This window comes from Aristolochia californica, unplaced genomic scaffold, assembly GCF_029961685.1.
Source record: "Aristolochia californica isolate CCGP_79_NKW_82.1479 unplaced genomic scaffold, dmAriCali1.0.hap1 SCAF_8, whole genome shotgun sequence".
Classification (NCBI taxonomy): Eukaryota; Viridiplantae; Streptophyta; class Magnoliopsida; order Piperales; family Aristolochiaceae; genus Aristolochia; species Aristolochia californica.
In genome coordinates, this window is record NW_027182279.1 from 716,292 (window position 1) to 735,322 (window position 19,031).

The window sequence follows — 19,031 nt, forward strand, 5'->3', positions numbered from 1 at the left end:
CACTTCCTCATACAACTAAAGTAAATCTGACCCCTAACAGCATGCATTGGCATTGTTTCCCCAAAAAAGCTGTCTCAATTAATTTTTTATACAACTTAACTACACCTGAACTAAGAACAGTCTTTTTGTGAGCTATGACCCAAGAACTCATTATAATTGAATGTTTGAGCTGCCAGTAAGTTTTCAGCATGGACAGTAAACAACTTCTTACACTCCTAACACCATCTTCCATTGTCTTATTTGAAGTTAAAATCATTGTTGTCAAAATCAAACCAAACCCAGAAGTTAGATGGGGTTCAATCAGAACTACAACACTTCTGTCCTGAAGGAACATAACAAAACAACAGAAGCAATCAGTTTGAATGGTTCAATCACAATACCATTGGAAGAAACTGGTTCTCCCCCTTGCATTGTTGTCCAAAAGAGGGAAAGCAGGGGCCTTCCTTCTCCGTCATTACAGAAAAAAAAAATTGAATAATGCATGGGGATGGTGAAGATGAATATCATTGAAAGAATTGAGGTTTGAGATAAGAGAGAAGAAGACGAAGAAGAAGAACCAGCACTTGTCAAGTATTTTCGCTAAAGAGAGAAAATAGAGGTCTTCAATGATAACCCTCTCTTAATACACATCCTATTGTACTCAGGACAACTAACTCTCCCTAACACTAGTTCTCCGACAAAAAAAAAAAAAAAAAAACACCGGAGATTTCACAATATAATTGCATAATGTACCCCAAATTCTCATAATAACTCTCAACAATTATTTTTATGATGTCATATCAGTTCAAGCACCAGTTCAACCTGGTTGACTGGTTCAATCAAAACTGGAATTATTCCAGTAACTGCTTCAAACTGGCCATAGAATCATGAACATGTTCAACTGGGGATCCTTGCATTTTTCTACAGGTTCTGTGCTTTTTCATAAATGTGTTATTCTTTCCTTGGGAATTTGTTTAGTTCCTCTGTTCCTTAACAAACACTTCCACACTGCAGGTCACCATTAGTGTTTCCCGAAGATCCTGAACCACAAGTGATTAGCATCTTTTACATCTCAGTCATGAAATTGGGCCAAATGCATGAATTAGGGTTCAAATTTGAGCTAAATTTGGAGCGAGACAAAGAAAACGCCCAATACAAAGACAGCAGAAAACAAATCTGCAAGGAAGTACAGGTATATTTCTTTCCCCAAATCGATCGTCACCAACAATCACAAATTTACGAAGCTGAAAAATAAACACACCGAACCAGCTCGAGTATCATCAAACCACACAGAGAAATTCACCAAGTCAATGTGTAATATCATATTTAAAGCAGGTCTACAAAGCAGTTTCTAAAATCCCCAATAGAAAAACCCTAATCTAATTCCCCTCATACCCTTCTTTAACAGGAGACGGAGGAAGCTTCGCGTAACCGCCATCGTTGTGAACCGCATCCTCATCATCCGATTCCCCGTCATGGCTGTTCGTCACGAGAGACCACACCAAGTACATAGCCGCCGATGTAAGCGCACCGCACCCAACCCCAAAAAGCAACGCAACGACGACGCTCAAGATGTCCTTAGTCCGATCCCGGAGAGAGCTGAAGCCTACAGGGTTAGGGCGGGCGACCTCGTTTTTGTCACGGAATCGAGCGGATTGACGATACTCCGGAACGAAGAAATCGGAGGTGAAATAGCGAGAGGGCTTGGGGTCAACGTCGTTGAACTCGGCGAAGACGAAGAGCTCGGAGGGGTTTTGGGTGGCGGAGTCGGAGAATTGAAAGGAGGTCCTGAAGGAGGAGATAGTGTAGGAAATGAAAAGTGTTTTGCATGGCCTCGCGCTCGCTCCAATGGCGAAAAGGCTCATGAGAGAGAGGAGGATGAGAGAGTTAGCGGAGGACGCCATTGGAGAACCTTATGGCAGGAACAAGCAGCAGAGAATCGATGGAAGACCGGAGAAGAATTTTTGAGACCAGATACATATACGGGGAGAGTGCAGAGCATTGACAGTTCATTATTTATTTTTCCCACTTAAAAAAAAAGAGAAATTAATAATAAAAAATATTTTTATGCATAAAAAACTCAATGCTTGAATAATATTCCTTTTAGACATATTTTTCCCATAGAATAATAGTATTATTTTTAATTAATTAATTAATTTAGCGGTATTTGTGTCGATAAATAAATATTAAACTATATATTAGAGATAAATTTTATATTTGAAATTTGTCTTTGAGGAGTTAGCAAGATTTTACATGGTACTCAATTTTACAATTTAAATAATTTGTGTAAATTATCACAAAATTAATAATTATTATTTTGAATTTATGCATTTTTATTGATAGATTTAAAATACACCCAAAAATATTTTTTAAATAATAATAATAATTAATTAATTAATTATTATTATTACAAAATTTAATATAAAATTAAAGATTTTACGGGTACAAAAAAAAAAAAAAAAATACCACCACTTAAGCATGGCATTTAGCTCGACAAAAGCCCAACTACCATCTTTTGTCCAAAGTAAAGAAGAAATAACACACTTTGTCTCGTAGATAGATAGATAGATCACGGTTGTTCTAATACAAAAAGTCATTTTATGGGAAATTGTTATCTCAACCGTTTGATCATGATTAGACGACTGAGATACCCGTTTTGTAAGTTTCACACCAAATAAGTTTTCGTATTGGATCAACCCTCATAGATAGATAGAAAGATAGATAAATAAAAATATTAAAAAAAATAACTTTACCTTGACACTAAGGTTAAATTTTATTTTATTTTTCTCTTGTTGAATTGGTATTGAATACCTCACCTTGACATTCCAAGATTGGACAACTTATATATCCGTTTCGCATGTTTCACACCAAATCGTGCATGGAATAACTCAAATTTTTAAAAAATAAAAAACGAAGATAAAGAAAAGTCGGAGAAAGAAAGAGGAAATTACTTATTTCCTTCTTCTTAAGGAAATTTGGTGATATCAATTAAACTTGGATTGAACAAGTTCAACTTGACCTAATCCTTCATTTACTTCAAATAAATATTCGACTCACTTAAGAGCCAAAACCTAGTTGACCATGTAAATCCTCCTCGTATCACCGACACACTCACCTTCATAAATATTAAAAAAAAAAATCAAAAATTCACATTAATCTAAACCCAATTTTTTTTAACCCCATTGTCTCAATCAATTAAAGCAAGCTACAAATTACGTAAACTATCAAGGTGAGAACAAAGTGTGCACGTAAATTGTGAAAACACCACCACAAACAAATATCAAATGCACCCAACGCATCTTTTATAGTTGAAGTTGAACATTTATCTAACATGGACCACCACCATAGCACACATGCCGTGGGGACCATCACACGAGACTCCTGCGTCTTTGGTCCTAATCAAGTAAAAAAAACACATTTTTTCTAATTTTAAATAAAAAAATAAAAATTAGATATATTGTGTTACGATAATACCCCAAGCATCCTTCTTTTATTACCAGAATATTTCTAGCAACGATTCTCACGACCGCGGCTAAAAGTGGAAAATGACATGCATGACTACTTACGTGAATTCGTGGAATGCTATTGGCGGGGAAAGATTCGGGAAGATCTGATTGATGGCGACGGCCCAGGGGAGTGCTAGATTACGTAATAATTACGGAAGATCCATGATGCTTCACACGCTTTCCCATTTAAAAATAATTATTATATATTTTTTAAATAATTTAATATTTGATATAAGTATTAAATATCGTCGAAATAAAAATAACAAAATTTACATAAAATTAAAAACCAATTTAATTGTATAAAAATAATATATTATAATAAAATATATAATTATTTACACCCTTTCTTCTAAAAGTCAACGGCTTCGATTCCATAGGAAGATTCCAACCGGCCGGCCGGCTTCCAACTCTGGCACGGTAAAGACTTCTGAGATTAACGTAGCTCGCGAGATAGAGGGAGGGGGGGTGTCCATTGCTGGCTCTAAGGGGTGCATTTCCAATTAATTGGGTTCAATAGTGCGTAGATATTGTCCGGTGGTCCACAAGACTACGGTATTGGTGCACAACCGTCCATTATTTAATATTGTTTAAAGAGGAGGTGACAATACTACTATGTTAAGTAAGCAAAGAATATTCTTACAAAACCAGTCAGACTCAAAATCTTAACCGCTATTTTCTTGTAAACCCTAGCTTTTATCTCTTCTCCAAAACTCTCTCGAGCTCCATCTCTCTTCTTATCTTTATCTTCCTTCTTCTTCTCTTCTTCTCTTCTTCTCTTCTCTTCTTTCTCTTCTTCTCTCATGGATCCTAAATCTAAGAGTGCAACACCGTTTTGTAACTCTAGGTCCATTGTCACATAGTTCATCAAAGTGCGAAGAAAAAAATAATAATATTTTAAAATTTTGACGATTAAAACTCTCTCTGAGTTAGAATTTTTAAGAAAAAAAAAACTTTTTGTCTTTTATTTTCTTTTATCAGAATGATTCTCGAAGAAAATAAATTCCTCTCATTTTTGTTTGGTTCCGAACAGGAACTAAAAGACAACATCCAACCCCTGTACAAACCAAGGGAAAACAAACAAACAAAAATTCTAACCCCTAAAATTGATTCTCCCACAAATGAAAATTGAATCCTCTCTTCTCTGTTTCTCATTCGAAGGTCGGACCACTGATGCTGTATTTTCTCCGGAAGATCCCTTGGCCGGGGGCCAAGATTCCCAATGGATCGAATTCCAGCTTTCGCACCAAAAATCGATCCCATTTCCCGCCAAAGTGCTCCCGCCATTGTTGCCCTTGGGTGTAGTAGGGGAGGTACTGTTTGGCTCCCATGGCTGGCCCTCCCGCCGTCTCCGCTATGTAACGGTTCTGCTGCAACATCTCCTCCAAGCATTCCCTCGAGCAGTCGCTCGGGTTCGATGACCTCAGCATGCCCACAACGTATACTACCTTCTCCCCTTCTGCGTCTTCCTCGTCCTTCTTCTTCTCTCCGTAGCCCCTGGTAGGTAGTACCGCCGACGTGTTTGAATTCCACCTGCGATGGAGAGTGAAGAAAATCTAATCAGGAATATATATATATATATATATTTTTTTTAAATAAGAATGCAGGAATCAGTAGTTAATGGGTGTTTTAAGTTTTAGAGAGCAGTGGTGTAGGCCGACAGGGAGCAGAGATTTGCATTTGCAGGTCGCAGCGGAGGTGAAAAAAGTTGAATCAGGGCGACAGAAGAAAACCCACCTAGAGAAGAGTGTTTTCTGAAACAAACCAGTACCAAAGATCTCGTCTCCACTAACTTTTTCTTTCATTTCCTTCACGTACGAGGAGAGAGAACACAGGAAAGAGAGCACGCAAGCCACTGAGTGGTACTTAGGGCAAGATTTCGATCATCTCGGGTTTAAGGTTGCAAAGAAAAGGCCAACATATCAACCCCTTTCTGGAGGGTCTCTGTAGCCTATCTTACAAAAGTGAAAAAAGGCAAGATCCTGTGACTGATGCGTTAAGTACCTCGAGAGTCCGTCAAATGGAGATTACACATTGATGAACTGTCTGTTCTGATTGCGGCTCGGAGGAAGCAGAGATGCATATGAAAGGAAAGAAACAATTGCTTTCGATTTTACGATCTTGCGAAGTGAAAAGATGGGCTTTTAAGTTCAGGTTCTGATGCAGATTAGAAAAGAAGATTCAATTATGCGCCCAATCAAGAGAAAAAGAGGCAGATATAAAACAGAATGCGAAGAAAGAACTTTTGGGTGAAAACATTAATGATCTCTTTTAAGTTTCATCTCTCCGTGACGTGAAAAAAAAGAAGCAGGAACAGTGTGGCAGAGATGAGATTTTCTTCCTTACTTGTCTCTGAGGATGGGATATATAAGGATGGGTCCCTCGAAGGTATCTGGGGAGATGGTGTCGAGCAGCAGCTCTGTGAATTTTTTGATTCCTGACCGCGGCACAAACATATTCAACCATGGGTGTGACACATCCCATAATCCTCTGCGCTTCAGGCTCAGTTCCTCCATTCTCACCCGATTGAGGAAATCAAAATAGGATACTTCAACCTTGTAGATTCTTGCAGGCATGAAATTCAGATGCTTTGCTATGGCTTCCACAACCTGGAGGGAGAAGAAAAACAAGGAGGAATTCAAATTTTGGGACCCATCAAAGATGGCATTAAAGAAAAGGGGTAATTCAGTCGAGATCCAAGCAGATTTGAGGCAAACAATTACTTGGTCTGCATCGGATTCCTCTGCCGGCTGGTTATGAACCACGAATTCAATGCAGTAGTAGACAGCTGGTCTGCCTCCTGCATGGAAATCTGGAGTGAAATCTAAATGGGAGGGGAAGGCAACAAAAGAGCTGTGCAGAGATTGCTCGCTCAGCACCATAAATCCTTCTACATAATCAATCTTGTCCGCCATTGAAACCAAAAGCTCCTGGTCTTTCGTGAAAGTATCGAAGTCGTTGTAGAAGGCTCTGACCCATTTCACCTAAACAAAGATTAGCGACAAATCCTTGAGGCTCGGCGGAAAGAACCCAATTTGGATTTTGAAAAGGAATGAAACAGATTACAAAATCTGAAACAAGAAAAAGAGCAGAAGCAGTCATCTTACTTTCTCAGGAGCATCTTGTAGCAGGATTCTGGCACTTGTTATTATGCCAAATTGGCCAAGCCCACCCAGAACTGCATTAAAGAGCTCAGAGCTTTGAGTGGGGGAGCAGGTCACAAGGTCTCCTTTCCCTGAAAAAATCCATAGAAGGAGAAAAATACAGAAGAAATGTTATTTTTTTATGAACAACAGAGCTTGGTACTTCATTAATGGTGTTGCAGTTCCATCAAATTACCAGTCACAACATCTAGCCTAAGGACGTTACTGATCTGAGGACCATGTTTGAAAGTCTGCCCACTGATTCCGGCATTGGAGAGAGTCCCACCGATGGTGAGGTAAAGATAATCAGTCCATGTTCTTGGAGCCAGGCCATGTTTGAGGCTCTCTTCCAGGAGCTCCACCCACAGAGTGCCTCCACTTACGTCTGCGAAAGAAAAACCCGAGTCCCCTTCTCTCTTTTTGTGGATTTTAATCGTAGAAGGAAGAGAATCCATCTCGATGACAATGCCCTTGAGGGCTTGAGCTTGGCCGTGGATAGAGTGGCCTACTCCTCTTGCTGCTACGGTGACTTTGCTAAAAGAAGAAGCAGAAAGGAACTTCAAGAGCTGAGAGATTTCTTTGGGAGATCGAGGCCTGAGAACTGCGGAAGGAGGGTTGAAGACAATCCTACCGAAGTCTTCAGAGGCCTCGGTCGTTGTTTCGAGGAAGTTCAAGGGACCAAAATCAGATGGGCTCTGGATGAATTTGAAGGGAGAAGAGAGGGCTAAAAGAACAAGAAAGACCTTCACAGTCGTGAAGAAAACAGAGAACTCCATCGGAGGTTTATATTATCTTATTCTTCGAGCTGTCAGGAAGAAGATAACCCAGTGATACAAAAAGAAAGATCTTTCCAGCGATTTCAGAATGCGATTTCTTCTGATGCAGACGTGAACAGCTTCCGCAACTACAGAGAACTACAAGCAAATCCCTTCAAAGAAGCATTCAGAGTTTGGTTGACGAATCTTCTCTGTTCAATAGAAAACTAAGACATCAAGAAACTGGGTCGTTCGTCGTCACAAACAAGAAACCAGGAAAGAAACTCCAACAAGGAGACCAAAGCAAGAGATTGAAATGGTGGGTCTTTCCACTAGCAAAAAGACAAAAAACAAAATCAATCGAACCGGAAGGATACCACAAGAACAGGTGGAGCAGGAAGAAAGATTAGCAGTTTCCAAAGAAACACCTGTCAGATGAGAACTCCGATGACTTGGAAGAAAACGAAAAGGCCCTCCCACCAAAAAAAGAAGAAAATCAGACGAACCGAAAAGCTCCGATGGCTTTTCTGCAAATTTGAGAGGCGCAGAGAAGAGGCAGCATTAATAGCCCTGAAGGAGAAGCTGTCACGCAGAAAAAGTACCCATGTGAGCCCTCTACTCCCGAATTATCTCTGATGGCTTCCTCTGTTTCTAGCCTTGAACGTAACTCTTGCCTTCCCTCCTCCCCGGCTCATTCAGATAAAAACAGACCAACAGAGATTAAAGAGAAAAAAAAAAAAAAAACGAAACAAAACAAAACATCTACGAAGATAAAAGCAGAGATGTGGAAGAGAATACGGGGCAGCAGATGTCTGTGAAAATAAAAACAAGGGGAGACGGATTTCATTGCTGCTGCCACTGTGTTGTATTTATAGAGACATGGGTGAGAGAATTTTCTGGCTCCGGTTCGAATCCTAGGGGACCCCAATCCAGACGGAAAGATGATATGAGCTTTCATCATCATCTTCCCTTTATTAAGATTTTCCTTCTCCCGTTTCACACAATTCCTCCATTATTAAATGGCATGGAATATATCTATCCATGATAGACCAAGATACGCAGAAAAGAACTGTTCCCTTCTGTAGAATTTGTTTGCAGAACCCAGGTTGTGAATTGCTTTTTATTCTATAAAATTCATCCCTAATGTCAAGATTCAGTAGCCTCTATGCCAGAACTGGTAGATGAAAGGCCAAATAAACATAACAGTTAAAGTTGAATTCAGTTCCATTCCAAGAGAGTGCCTATTCCCCAACCTTATAAGCCAGTAGAATTCCAAAACTGATATTTTAATGAAGAACATTATAACTCCCTTGGATGGGGAACTTAACCTAGATGAACTTAAAAGGGAAAAAAAATTAAAAAACATGGAAAGATCTTCTGTTTGTTGTGGGTTCTAGTGGACTTCCAGTAGTTAATTCCCATTGGTCTTGAAGAAGTTATTAATATAATATACACCTTGAGATGCTTACCATTTCTTCCCTCTTTCTCTTAGCTATCAACCTTGGATTTCTGAAATAATCTATTCAATTCAAGTGATAACCACTACTGACCTTTATCTTTACCACAACAGCCCCAAGTAAGAAGATTTTGGTGTCAGATTAAGCTTTTTACTTCAAATTGGAGTTCTGGTTGTATTCATTTGAAGAGATTATCATAGAACTTGGGTAATTAACAAATAAGCAACTTGAGCAGCTTTAAGGGGGAGAAAACAAAAGAGACTGTTTTTTTAGCAGGAGAAAAACTAAAAACTTTCAAAGTCATGATCCATGATTTCATGATTCATGAATCATACACCATGAGCAGGCGAAACAAAGGACAAAGATCTTCAAAATGAAACTCAGTAAAAGCTGAATCCATTGAGCTGTGATGGACAACTGTGTACTTGTCAAGCTCCCAGAAGACAAATCACAAGATATCGGAAGGAAATCTCAATCTAACTTTCCAAGGTTGAAGATAAGTGTTTTTTTTTTTTTCAATTAGTATGTTTTAATTGGATTTGAATGGGATATCCAGAGGATTTTCTCGAATCCAGCTGGTCGCAATCACTCAAAACTAGTGAAGTGCTTTTAAGGTGTTTTTAGTGCATCAACTCCATCAGAAACACAGCAAAGAATCTTGAAGTGGTTAAAAGAATTGTTCTTAAAAGTGAAGCATGACCCACTGGACAAAAAGAAATGCAGAAAAAAAAAACAGTGCGAGTTGTTACTGTTTGAGGACGGCTAATGAATAGGAAAAACAGGTAAATTGTTTGGATATTTATTATATCGGGCCGGTCCTTGTATTAATATACCTGTTGCGTGTTCACTAATGCCTCGAGGTTTTAGCATAATTGGTTTCAACATGGTATCAGAACAGGTCGGTCCCGAGTTCGAATCCCCCTTCCACTGAATTTGTTCCCTCTGTTGGTTCACGGGGGGAGTGTTGGGATATTTATTATATCGGGCCAGTCCTTGTATTAATATACTTGTTGTGCCTTTATTAATGCCTCGAAGTGGTAGCGCAATTAGTTTCAACATAAATCAATTAGTTTAATGGTCACTATAGTGATGAGAGGAGGACGAAGAAAGAAAAGTTAATCCGACCATACGTGCAGGTTTTGTTGTGAGCTTTTTCTCTCTCGTAGGTTGTGGCTGAGGAACTTATTTATGGTCCTATTTGCCACACCAACCCTTTCACGCTACTTAAAGGGTGGCAAGTCCCATAAAATGAACTTGAATGAAACTTATTTACGTGAAATGGGATCTCACTCAAAGCTCCTGTGAGATTGGAAGAGAGTAAGAGGAACAACCAACGGCTCTATTTGCCACACCAACCATTTCACGCTACTTAAAGGGTGCTAGGTCCCATAAAATGATCTTGAGTGAAACTTATTTACGTGAAAAAGAGTCTCACTCAAAACTCTTGTGAGATTGGAAGAGAGTAAGAGGAACAAGCAACGGCCCTATTTGCCACACCAACCATTTCACGCTACATGAAGGGTGGCAGATCCCATAAAACGATCTTGAGTGAAACTTATTTACGTGAAATGGGGTCTCACTCAAAACTCATGTGAGATTGGAAGAGAGTCGAATTCAGCTGCTTCACAAAGTAGTAAGGTGTTTTTTGGTACAACACATATCGGATTTTGTGGCGAGCAATATGATATCGAAATATCGATATAGTTATGACTTGTGCATAAAAATTTTTAGGTTTTTTCCTTAGTTGTTTGACCTAAACCAATGGCCGAAACATTATTGACATATTAGAGCATATTTTAAGGATCTCAATATGATATGTGATACTAATATGAGCAACCAGATCTAAGTCAATAGAATGATGAATCATGAATGAATAAAAATGCAAAAGAAAAAAAAAGTAAGCTCACTTATGGCATGTTGGCTCCATAGAGGGGTGCCCCCACCTACAAAATACTAGGTTATGATGGTTATCACTACAAAATCTCTTCTTCTTAAACAATGGAAAAAACACAGCTAAGTTCTAATTATTCATCTTTGGTGGGTCTTCATGTCCTTCCATGAATAGTTCTAACACAAGTAGGGTGTTCTACTTTTCTTCAGTTCTAGAACCCCTCCCCCACAATCGTAAGGAGTGACACTCTTTTTATTTGTCTTGTCACAGCTCAAAAAGGAGCTTCGAAGTCAAGCTACCCCTTTTCTTCTTCCAACTGGCTTCACTTACTAATTATCAACCTCTTCTCTGCAACCAAATCTTTTCTGGAATTCCCCTATCTTTTCTTAAACTTGATCAATAAACCCTCGTTAACATTAAAAAATACGATACGATCGCCTGGTACAGACAGTTGAAGGAATTCATGCTTTGGGTTTTAGTGAGACAGTTGACTCTTGATTGAGTAAATGGCCTTTAAGTTAAAGAGTTACATCGATGGAGATGGATACTAGTGTAGTACATCTACACCTGGTCCCGCAAATATATGCAATTGATGAAGGAAATCTTAGGTTGGTTTGGTGAGGTGAGCTCCGTAGGGACGATAGCTCTGCAGATGAGAAGAGGAAGCTATGTCCAGAGAAGCTTTAACAATGTATGCATCCTTGTGAATAACAAAATAACACAGAAATGGGTTTTTTTTCCTTTCTGTTTTAGATCATGGAACCCTCTCTTCTCCCCCTTGCTGGTAATGTCTCTTACAGGAAACACAGAGAGGCTTGCCATGGTTTTTCTCTCACTACCCACATGGAACTAGAATTTCAAATCAAGCAATAATGATGATAGGTTAGAGGAGACAGTCACTTTAGAGGAGAAAGACAAGCCTTTGTGGATCACCTTTGTGTTTCTTTCAACCCCATATTGAGGAATGGTGTTGGCTTTTTTCCGATGATCTATCATATAAGAATCATATACAGAGTGGAGAATGATCATTTCTGCTGGCACTAAGACAGCCCATGTCCTTACTCGGTCTGACTGAGAAGTGAAGCAGGATTCCCTCAAAATGCACTCTGGCTTGTCTTCTTCATTGTAAAAATCATTCTGAACTGTCCTTAACTCCCCATGAAAGGACAAAGAAGAACTCTCTTTCTCTCTCTCTCTCTCCTGTATTTGGACGTTAGTTTGAATATTTTATTTCCTAGCTTAGTTGTTTAGATTGCCTCCATTTGTCTTCTCTTCTCTCCACAGATTCCAGATTCCAATCTTCAAGGTTTTGATTTTCTACAAGCTTTTATAGCACAACTAAGATTTTCTCCAGACGGTTCCTTGCATCCTTCACCAAAAACTGATCTTCCCACCACTAAAATAAGCAATCTGTTGAAGCCTCATTAGTCTTTTGCATGGAATCTATGTAATTGAGATTAGTTTAATTTTTTTTTAAATTATCCAGGATTGAGATTCAAGACTCCCATAACCACCATTTCACACACATACATACACACACACGGAAGTAAATAATTTTTAATATACGACTATGTAGACCGGTCGAGACTTTTCGAGCCACCTCTGTGAATGGACAACCCTGATTCCGGTCTCATACCGAAATACGACTCAGGAAACCCCACATAGAGGCCCTCGAATTTTATCGTCCATCTCGTGCGCCCTTTTTTAAACAAATCATTATGTAAGAGATTACATTTCAAATCGGTTGTTGTAGCTCCCAAGCACCCTTTCATACTTGACAACCCCATTACTAACCTAATTACAGGTTCAACTACCATCTAATCTCTACAGTCTACACATCTTAATCAATGTTCTCTAAGGAAAGATGAACTTGTTGTAAAGCTATAAATACTTGTCTCTTGATCAATAAAATATACTGTGATTATTAATTTTTTCTTCTCTTTAACATCATTAATACGGTATCAGATGTAAAAAAACCAATAAAAAATAGGATTTGAAATTAGATTATCGGCTTAATCACAACGAAAACAGCCTTATGAATTGGATAATTAAGGTCAGCTGAATGTTTTCAATATCTCCTCAGTCTCAGGTGCTGCTTGGAAGATCTGCAGGCATCAGCAGCTGAACTCAAGTAGGATCTCTATATTATTATTCAATTAAGACTGGGTGGTGAAGGGAGGTTTGGATGGATTCTGCAAAATTTGGAGGAAAACGAAAGTGATAATGACTTTAATGGGTTTTGTATTCACAATCCTTGTGACATCAATGAGAGATTAAGGTGGTTCAAGTCATGTCATGGAGGTCAAATTTTCTCTCTAGTTAAATCCAACCTTTAGGAGAATGTGGTTGTATTGGTGGTTAAACCTTAGATTGCCTACTAAAACCAACCACTTGTAGAACTATTAAGGGTCTATTCATTGTTTATGAAGAACTGGGTTTCATATTAGAATCTTGCTCAATGGACAGCTAATGGGCTAACAAAAGAAAACTTTATGGGCTTGATCTTACTTTTTATCCAGGTTTTACTTTTTAAAGTATCCTCCCAATTAAAGATTCTTTGGGCTTATACCAAATATGTTTAAATTTAATGGGCTTCAAACTAGGCCCAGGTCTAATTAGTCCTTTTATAAAAACAAAAAGAGGATACTGATATGGTGCCACGTGGACAAACTTTGCTGACGTAGAAAGTTGATTCTGCAAATTCGTTATTTAGGTAAATAAATTTTTAATATAATATTTTGATAAATGTCCCTAATATTTATTTTAATTACCATAAATTAATAAAATAATATTATTTTTTTCGTGAACAAATTTTTGTGGCTTTGGAGAAGACGCAACTAAGACGTCAAGCCAGAGCCGCTAATTTTTAGGAATTTTACCAAAATACCAATTTTAAAAAATTTCTTTATGAAAATAACGACAATTCCAACTTATTTGCAAAACTACTGAACTTTTACTGGTCCACTGTACATGTGGACAGTCAAAAGCGACACATAAGCTTTGACCGCTTACATGTCAACACCTCATCAGTGCAGTGTGGTAGTTGAACACATGGGTTGCCACATCATTATTTTACACACGCGTCATTATCAATTTCCGTCATTGCCCCGTTATCTCTCGCCACGTCAGCTCACTCCACATATGCCCTTCATTTTATTTTTTTCATTCTAATGTTTCTTCCTCTGTCATTATCCTCTCCTCTCCTCTCGCCCTCGCTCCTGCTGCCGCCGCTCGGCCACAACCGCTCCCCTGCTGCCGTCGCTAGGCCACGACCGCTCCCCTGCTACCGCTGCTCGACATCCCCTCTCAACTGCTCACTCTTCATCTCAGCCTCATCTCTCGTTCTTCTTCTCTGTTCCCTCTGTTCATCCTCTCGCTACCCTTTCTCTCAAAACCGAAGCTCTACTCACCCTCCAAACCTGAATTTGAATTTCAGAAGCCGATTAGGAGGGTGATTTTTTAGGGTTTTTATTAATTGAATCTAATTATTGTATTTAATTATAATGTTGATTTGAATTTAGGTGTTTAATTAATGTATTATTTTTTTGTGATTTACTATTTAATTTCTGATTTTATGTTAATGAAAATTTTGTCAAATTAAAATATTGTAAAGTTTTGTAAGATTTTTAATTAAATAATATATTTTTTAATAATTTATTATTTTTTTAAATAAGGTGATAAAAAGTATACAAATAAATTATATTTTTAAACACTAAAACTACTTTTTTGTATATTTTTTAAATGTATAAATATTTTAAATAGATAATATATGGGTAAGACATAAGAGTAAATGTTTTTTTATTTATAAATATTTTAAATGGATAATATATGGGTAAGACTTAAAAGTAAAAATTTTCTATTTTTAAATATTTTAAATCCATAGTAAACGGGTAAGAGTTAGATTATTTCTATTTATAAATATTTTAAATTTCTAAATATTATTATTTTGTAAATACGGTGATAAAAGTATACAAATAAGTTGTATTTTTCAACTCTAAACTAACTTTTTTATATATTTTTTAAAATTTTTAAATATTTTAAATCAATAATATATGGGTAAGACTTAAGAGTAAGAGTTTTTAAATTTATAAATATTTTAAATCCATAATAAATGGGTAAGAGTTAGATTTTTTCTATTTATAAATATTTAAAATTTGTAAATAAGGTGATAAAAAGTATACAAATAAATTTTATTTTTAAACACTAAAATAACTTTTTTATATATTTTTTAATTTATAAATATTTTAAATTTAAATAATTTTCATATTTTATTTTATTTTTTAAAATATGAAAAAATTAAAAGTGTAACGAATTTTTTTTAATTAATAAATATCTTAATTGATATTAAATGGTTTTAAATAAGTAAGATTTAATTTTTTAATTATTTATTAATTTTTTTAATAATTTATTATATTAGATATAAGGTAATTAAAAGTGTATTTAATTTTTTTAGAATTTATTCAAAATTTTATGATGTAATGATGTGGAGAATACGTGTCAACTATATTGACGTGGCAAACGGATTGATGACGTAGCGAGGCATAAGCAGTCAAAGCTTACGTGTCTCCTTTGATTGTCCACATGTACAGTGGACCGATCAAAGTTCGATAGTTTTGCAAATAAGTTGAAATTGTCGTTGTTTTCATAAATAAATTTTTTTAAAACGGTATTTTGGTAAAATTCTCCTAATTTTGGTAGAAGGAGAACGAGTAGAGGTGGGAGAGACATTAGTTGAGGTAGAAGACGACCACCCAGTACAAGTGGAACTGTCTCCTCGAGCTACATTAGTCGCTTCAACTTCAGACATGTTCGGCCTTGAAGCTTCTTTCTCGGTAGTGCAGGGCGGAGCTATTTCTATCACGTTCTTCATCTCTTCTTCCGAGTACTCCTTCTTGTCCAGAACCCCAGAACCAGCCAGCTCCGGATGGTCCAATTGGTGCTTCACAAGTGAAATATTGTACTGGAAATATTGTTTATCTTATTGATGATCTGGTCGGTTAGAGCTGGGTAAATTTTGGACGCGAATGTCTTTTCCTGTTTTCCAACTTAGAGATTCATGGCGGAAAAACGGTTTTAATGTATCTGTTACCTTATCATTGTTTAAGATCCATAGTGAAAATCTGTTTAATAAGTAACCATTTTGCCAGCTCTCTTGGAAACTTCCGAATGGTTTCCTAAGTGAAGAGAGTTTCCTAATTAATTCCAACTGTTCTTCACTCTCAGTATAAACTGCTCGTCGCCCCTCCCTCGCTACTATCACACTGCACTCACTCATGGCTGCCCTCAGAAATCGCCCCAATCTCAAGCTTCATCTTCCTCTCCCCCTCCCCGCCACTCCCCCCCACCTTTAACCCTTCCCCCCATATTACCTCCTTCGCCGACCTCGAAACTCTCTCTGTTCTCGGCTACGGCACTGGCGGCACTGTCTACAAGGTCCGCCATAGGGTCACCTCTGCTCTTTATGCCCTCAAGATGATTCAGCTCAGCTCCAGCTCCGACGACTTCCACCGTCGTCAGATATCTTGCGAGATGGAAATCCTTTCCCTCGTCGACTCTCCTCACGTCGTAGGTTGCCACGGCATCTTTAAAAAAGACCCCAACTCTCCTGACCTTGATGTTGCCTTCGTCTTGGAGCACATGGACGTTGGCTCCCTCGACTCGCTCCTCCGCCAGAGTGGGACGGGTAACTTCTCCGAAGACATCATCGCCAAAGTCGCTAGCCATGTCCTCCGTGGCCTCAGCTATCTCCACGGCCACAAGATCGTCCATCGCGACATTAAGCCCGCCAATCTGCTCGTCAACAGCAAGATGGAGGTTAAGATAGCGGATTTCGGCGTGAGTAAGATCGTGAATGATGGAGGCCTCAGGAGGTGCAGCTCATACGTCGGCACCCACGGGTACATGAGCCCCGAAAGGTTCGACCCTGGCTCGCACGGCGGGTGCTACGACGGTTTCGCCGGCGATGTTTGGAGCTTGGGCATCACCTTGTGGGAGCTCTACGTCGGCTATTTTCCGCTCCTTCCGTCAGGGCAGAGGCCCGACTGGGCGACTCTGATGTATGCCATTTGCTTCGGCGAGATTCCCGACTTCCCGGACAGCGCCTCCCACCAGTTCCGGGATTTCTTAAGCTGTTGTTTGCATAAAGATTGGAGCGAACGGGCTACCGTCTCCCATCTCCTTTCGCACCCTTTCGTCACCGGAGAACCACCTGCAGCCCAAGTTCACTGATTCGCCGTCTACTTCCTGCCGAAAATTTCGACGGATCTAACTTAGAATCCTTCTGTTCGCAATTTTGCATGTGTATATTACTTTTTATCTTTGATATTCTTGCCGATACAAAATGAATTAAGTATACCGGAGTCCTTGAGCAATGCCCACGATTACATCGAATCTCTGTTTCCAGTTGAGAGTTCCACTTCCGTCACCTGAGAAGATGATCATAAGTTCAGAACATCACGAGCACATGAATCATGAAACAGAGTAGAAGAGGTGGGAATACCAAATAAGATTTTTTCGAGGCTTTTGTTGCCCACGAATTCGTAAACTATGAGGAGTTCTGGGCCTTTGCTGCACCATCCGAGGAGACGAACCAGGTTTCGGTGCCAAATGCGGCTCACAAGGTCCAGTTCCTTCTCGATACACGCCTTCACTCTATGATCCTGAGTGATCGCAAGCTTCTGCACAGCTACTCTCTTCCCATTTTTTAGAAGACCCTGGTAGAATTCGAAACAGAGCATCATTTTCGATGCGTTCCCACTCTCCAGTAATCATTTCAATACTCATTGAGAGTAACGTACCAGGTATACGTTTCCGAAGCCTCCTAGTTTGTTTTCCTCGGAAAAATTCTTGGTGGCAGATTTTAGGTCCTTGTGGCGGAAATTTACAATTCCGTCTTGCTCTGTCGCCCATGAAAAAATAGTTAAATTACAGAAGCAGAGAAGTTGATAGATGTAAAATCCAGTTAGAAACCTCAAAACCACGGAAAAAAGTGCAGTTTCAGAATAGTCAGAAGGAGAAATATAGGAGGAGACCTCTCTCATAGTGCAATCTCCCCATAGACGAACAGGGCATCCCAAGGTGCGGACTTCTCTCGTTCGTGACAAGGATACGTATAAAAACAAGTAAGAAAAAGCTAGTAAGAAAAAGCTGACTCCCCCTACCAGAGCACCGATAATGCCGTTCTTCTTATTTCCTACAGAGACGAATTTGAAGTTCAGTCTTCGGAACCAAAATCCCTTTTTTTTCCTGTAATCACACTTCGGTCAATAAATCAATCTCGAAGAATCCTCACCTCTGCAATTGAAAGCTGCGAGATCGATCGTCTGGTAGTCCCCGAAGAAACTCGTTTTGGAGTATCTCAAAAAGCAGCCGGCGTCGAACGCTCTCCCTTGTGTCGCCGGCAGGCACACCTGGATATTACCGTACGCGACCTTTAAGCAATACCCGCAGCCGCTTTGGTTTACCGTCTCTGCGCACTGTGCCACCCCGTACGCACCATCCCTCCTCGCCGCCGCGAAATACCCATTAATCTTAGGCGTCTCCGCCACCAAATCCTCCAGCAATCCCCGAGCGGAGGCGTTGAAGCGGCCGGTCTCCGGCGCCATCTCGTTACCGCACAGTTCCACATCCCCGGCCAGCGTCGTCTGGTCGAAGAACCTGTAGTTCTCGTACCTGAGGAAGCAGCCGTCGTAGACAATACGGGCGCCGTGGGCCGTGGAGCAGTTGCGGATTTGGGTGGCGGCGGCGGAGAAGCATGAGAGGCAGTCGGTAACGGAGAGATATTCGCGGCACTGGAAGAGAGCATAGATGGGATCGGAGGCGCGCGCGCGCTCTGCTGTCGCGAAGTGGGAGGAGGATAAGACGGCGCGGCGGAGATCGGAGAAGGTAGCGTTGAGATCGGAAGAGAAGTTGTCTGGGTTCGTGACGTTGTACAGGGTGCAGACTCTGTCGAGAAGATTTATCTGAGGATCTGACGAAACTCCACCGGCGATGAGCAAGAAAAAAACAGAGGAGGACGCGAAGCAGGAGGTGAAGAAGACTACTGGGTCTCTGAATTTGATCTCCATGTAAACAGAGCAAATGAGGATTCAGGATCCGTGTCAATCAGAGTCAAATGATCGAGCTATAAAAACAAAGGGTATAAGACTTGACTCTCGAATTATAATAATAATAAAATTAAAATCAACACGGTATTCTGAAAATCAATAATATTTTCAAATAATCCTTATTTTTAAGTGTTCTATTGCAAAAATTGACAATTATATATTACATTATAAATAATTTAATAATTTAATTATATGTCA

The 19,031-nt window shown here is 39.2% G+C and overlaps 3 protein-coding genes and 1 pseudogene across 3 annotated transcripts; 1 reads left to right on the forward strand and 3 right to left on the reverse strand.

The window, feature by feature from the left end:
- Positions 1-1,358: 1,358 nt before the first annotated feature.
- On the reverse strand, positions 1,359-1,883 carry LOC137939361 (uncharacterized). The gene has a single exon (XM_068784636.1). It carries the CDS (start codon positions 1,881-1,883, stop codon positions 1,359-1,361), a length of 525 nt encoding a protein of 174 aa, XP_068640737.1.
- Positions 1,884-4,496: 2,613 nt separating this feature from the next.
- LOC137938929 (cytokinin dehydrogenase 3-like) lies at positions 4,497-7,940 on the reverse strand. Its single transcript, XM_068784045.1, has 5 exons — positions 6,822-7,940; positions 6,590-6,717; positions 6,206-6,466; positions 5,829-6,091; positions 4,497-5,015 (listed from the first exon to the last, which is right to left on the reverse strand). The coding sequence occupies exons 1-5, from the start codon at positions 7,399-7,401 to the stop codon at positions 4,634-4,636; spliced, it is 1,614 nt and encodes a 537-aa protein (XP_068640146.1). The 5' UTR covers positions 7,402-7,940; the 3' UTR covers positions 4,497-4,633.
- Positions 7,941-16,001: 8,061 nt separating this feature from the next.
- Positions 16,002-16,956, forward strand: LOC137939362 (mitogen-activated protein kinase kinase 9-like; annotated as a pseudogene).
- A 117-nt stretch (positions 16,957-17,073) lies between these two features.
- LOC137939363 (cysteine-rich receptor-like protein kinase 42) lies at positions 17,074-18,794 on the reverse strand. The gene is made up of 5 exons (XM_068784637.1): positions 18,020-18,794; positions 17,801-17,920; positions 17,526-17,635; positions 17,228-17,441; positions 17,074-17,153 (listed from the first exon to the last, which is right to left on the reverse strand). Exons 1-5 carry the CDS (start codon positions 18,792-18,794, stop codon positions 17,074-17,076), a joined length of 1,299 nt encoding a protein of 432 aa, XP_068640738.1.
- Positions 18,795-19,031: the final 237 nt, after the last annotated feature.

Coding starts and splice junctions, on each gene's coding strand:
- LOC137938929 (XM_068784045.1), bottom strand. CDS start 7,401: ATGGAGTTCTCTGTTTTCTTCACGACTGTGAAGGTCTTTCTTGTTCTT. Junction 6,467..6,589: donor TACAAGATGCTCCTGAGAAA/GTAAGATGACTG, acceptor ATCTTTGTTTAG/GTGAAATGGGTCAGAGCCTT. Junction 6,092..6,205: donor AGGAATCCGATGCAGACCAA/GTAATTGTTTGC, acceptor TTCTCCCTCCAG/GTTGTGGAAGCCATAGCAAA.
- LOC137939363 (XM_068784637.1), bottom strand. CDS start 18,794: ATGGAGATCAAATTCAGAGACCCAGTAGTCTTCTTCACCTCCTGCTTC. Junction 17,636..17,800: donor GAGAGAAGTCCGCACCTTGG/GATGCCCTGTTC, acceptor CTATTTTTTCAT/GGGCGACAGAGCAAGACGGA. Junction 17,442..17,525: donor GCTTCGGAAACGTATACCTG/GTACGTTACTCT, acceptor GAATTCTACCAG/GGTCTTCTAAAAAATGGGAA.
- LOC137939361 (XM_068784636.1), bottom strand. CDS start 1,883: ATGGCGTCCTCCGCTAACTCTCTCATCCTCCTCTCTCTCATGAGCCTT.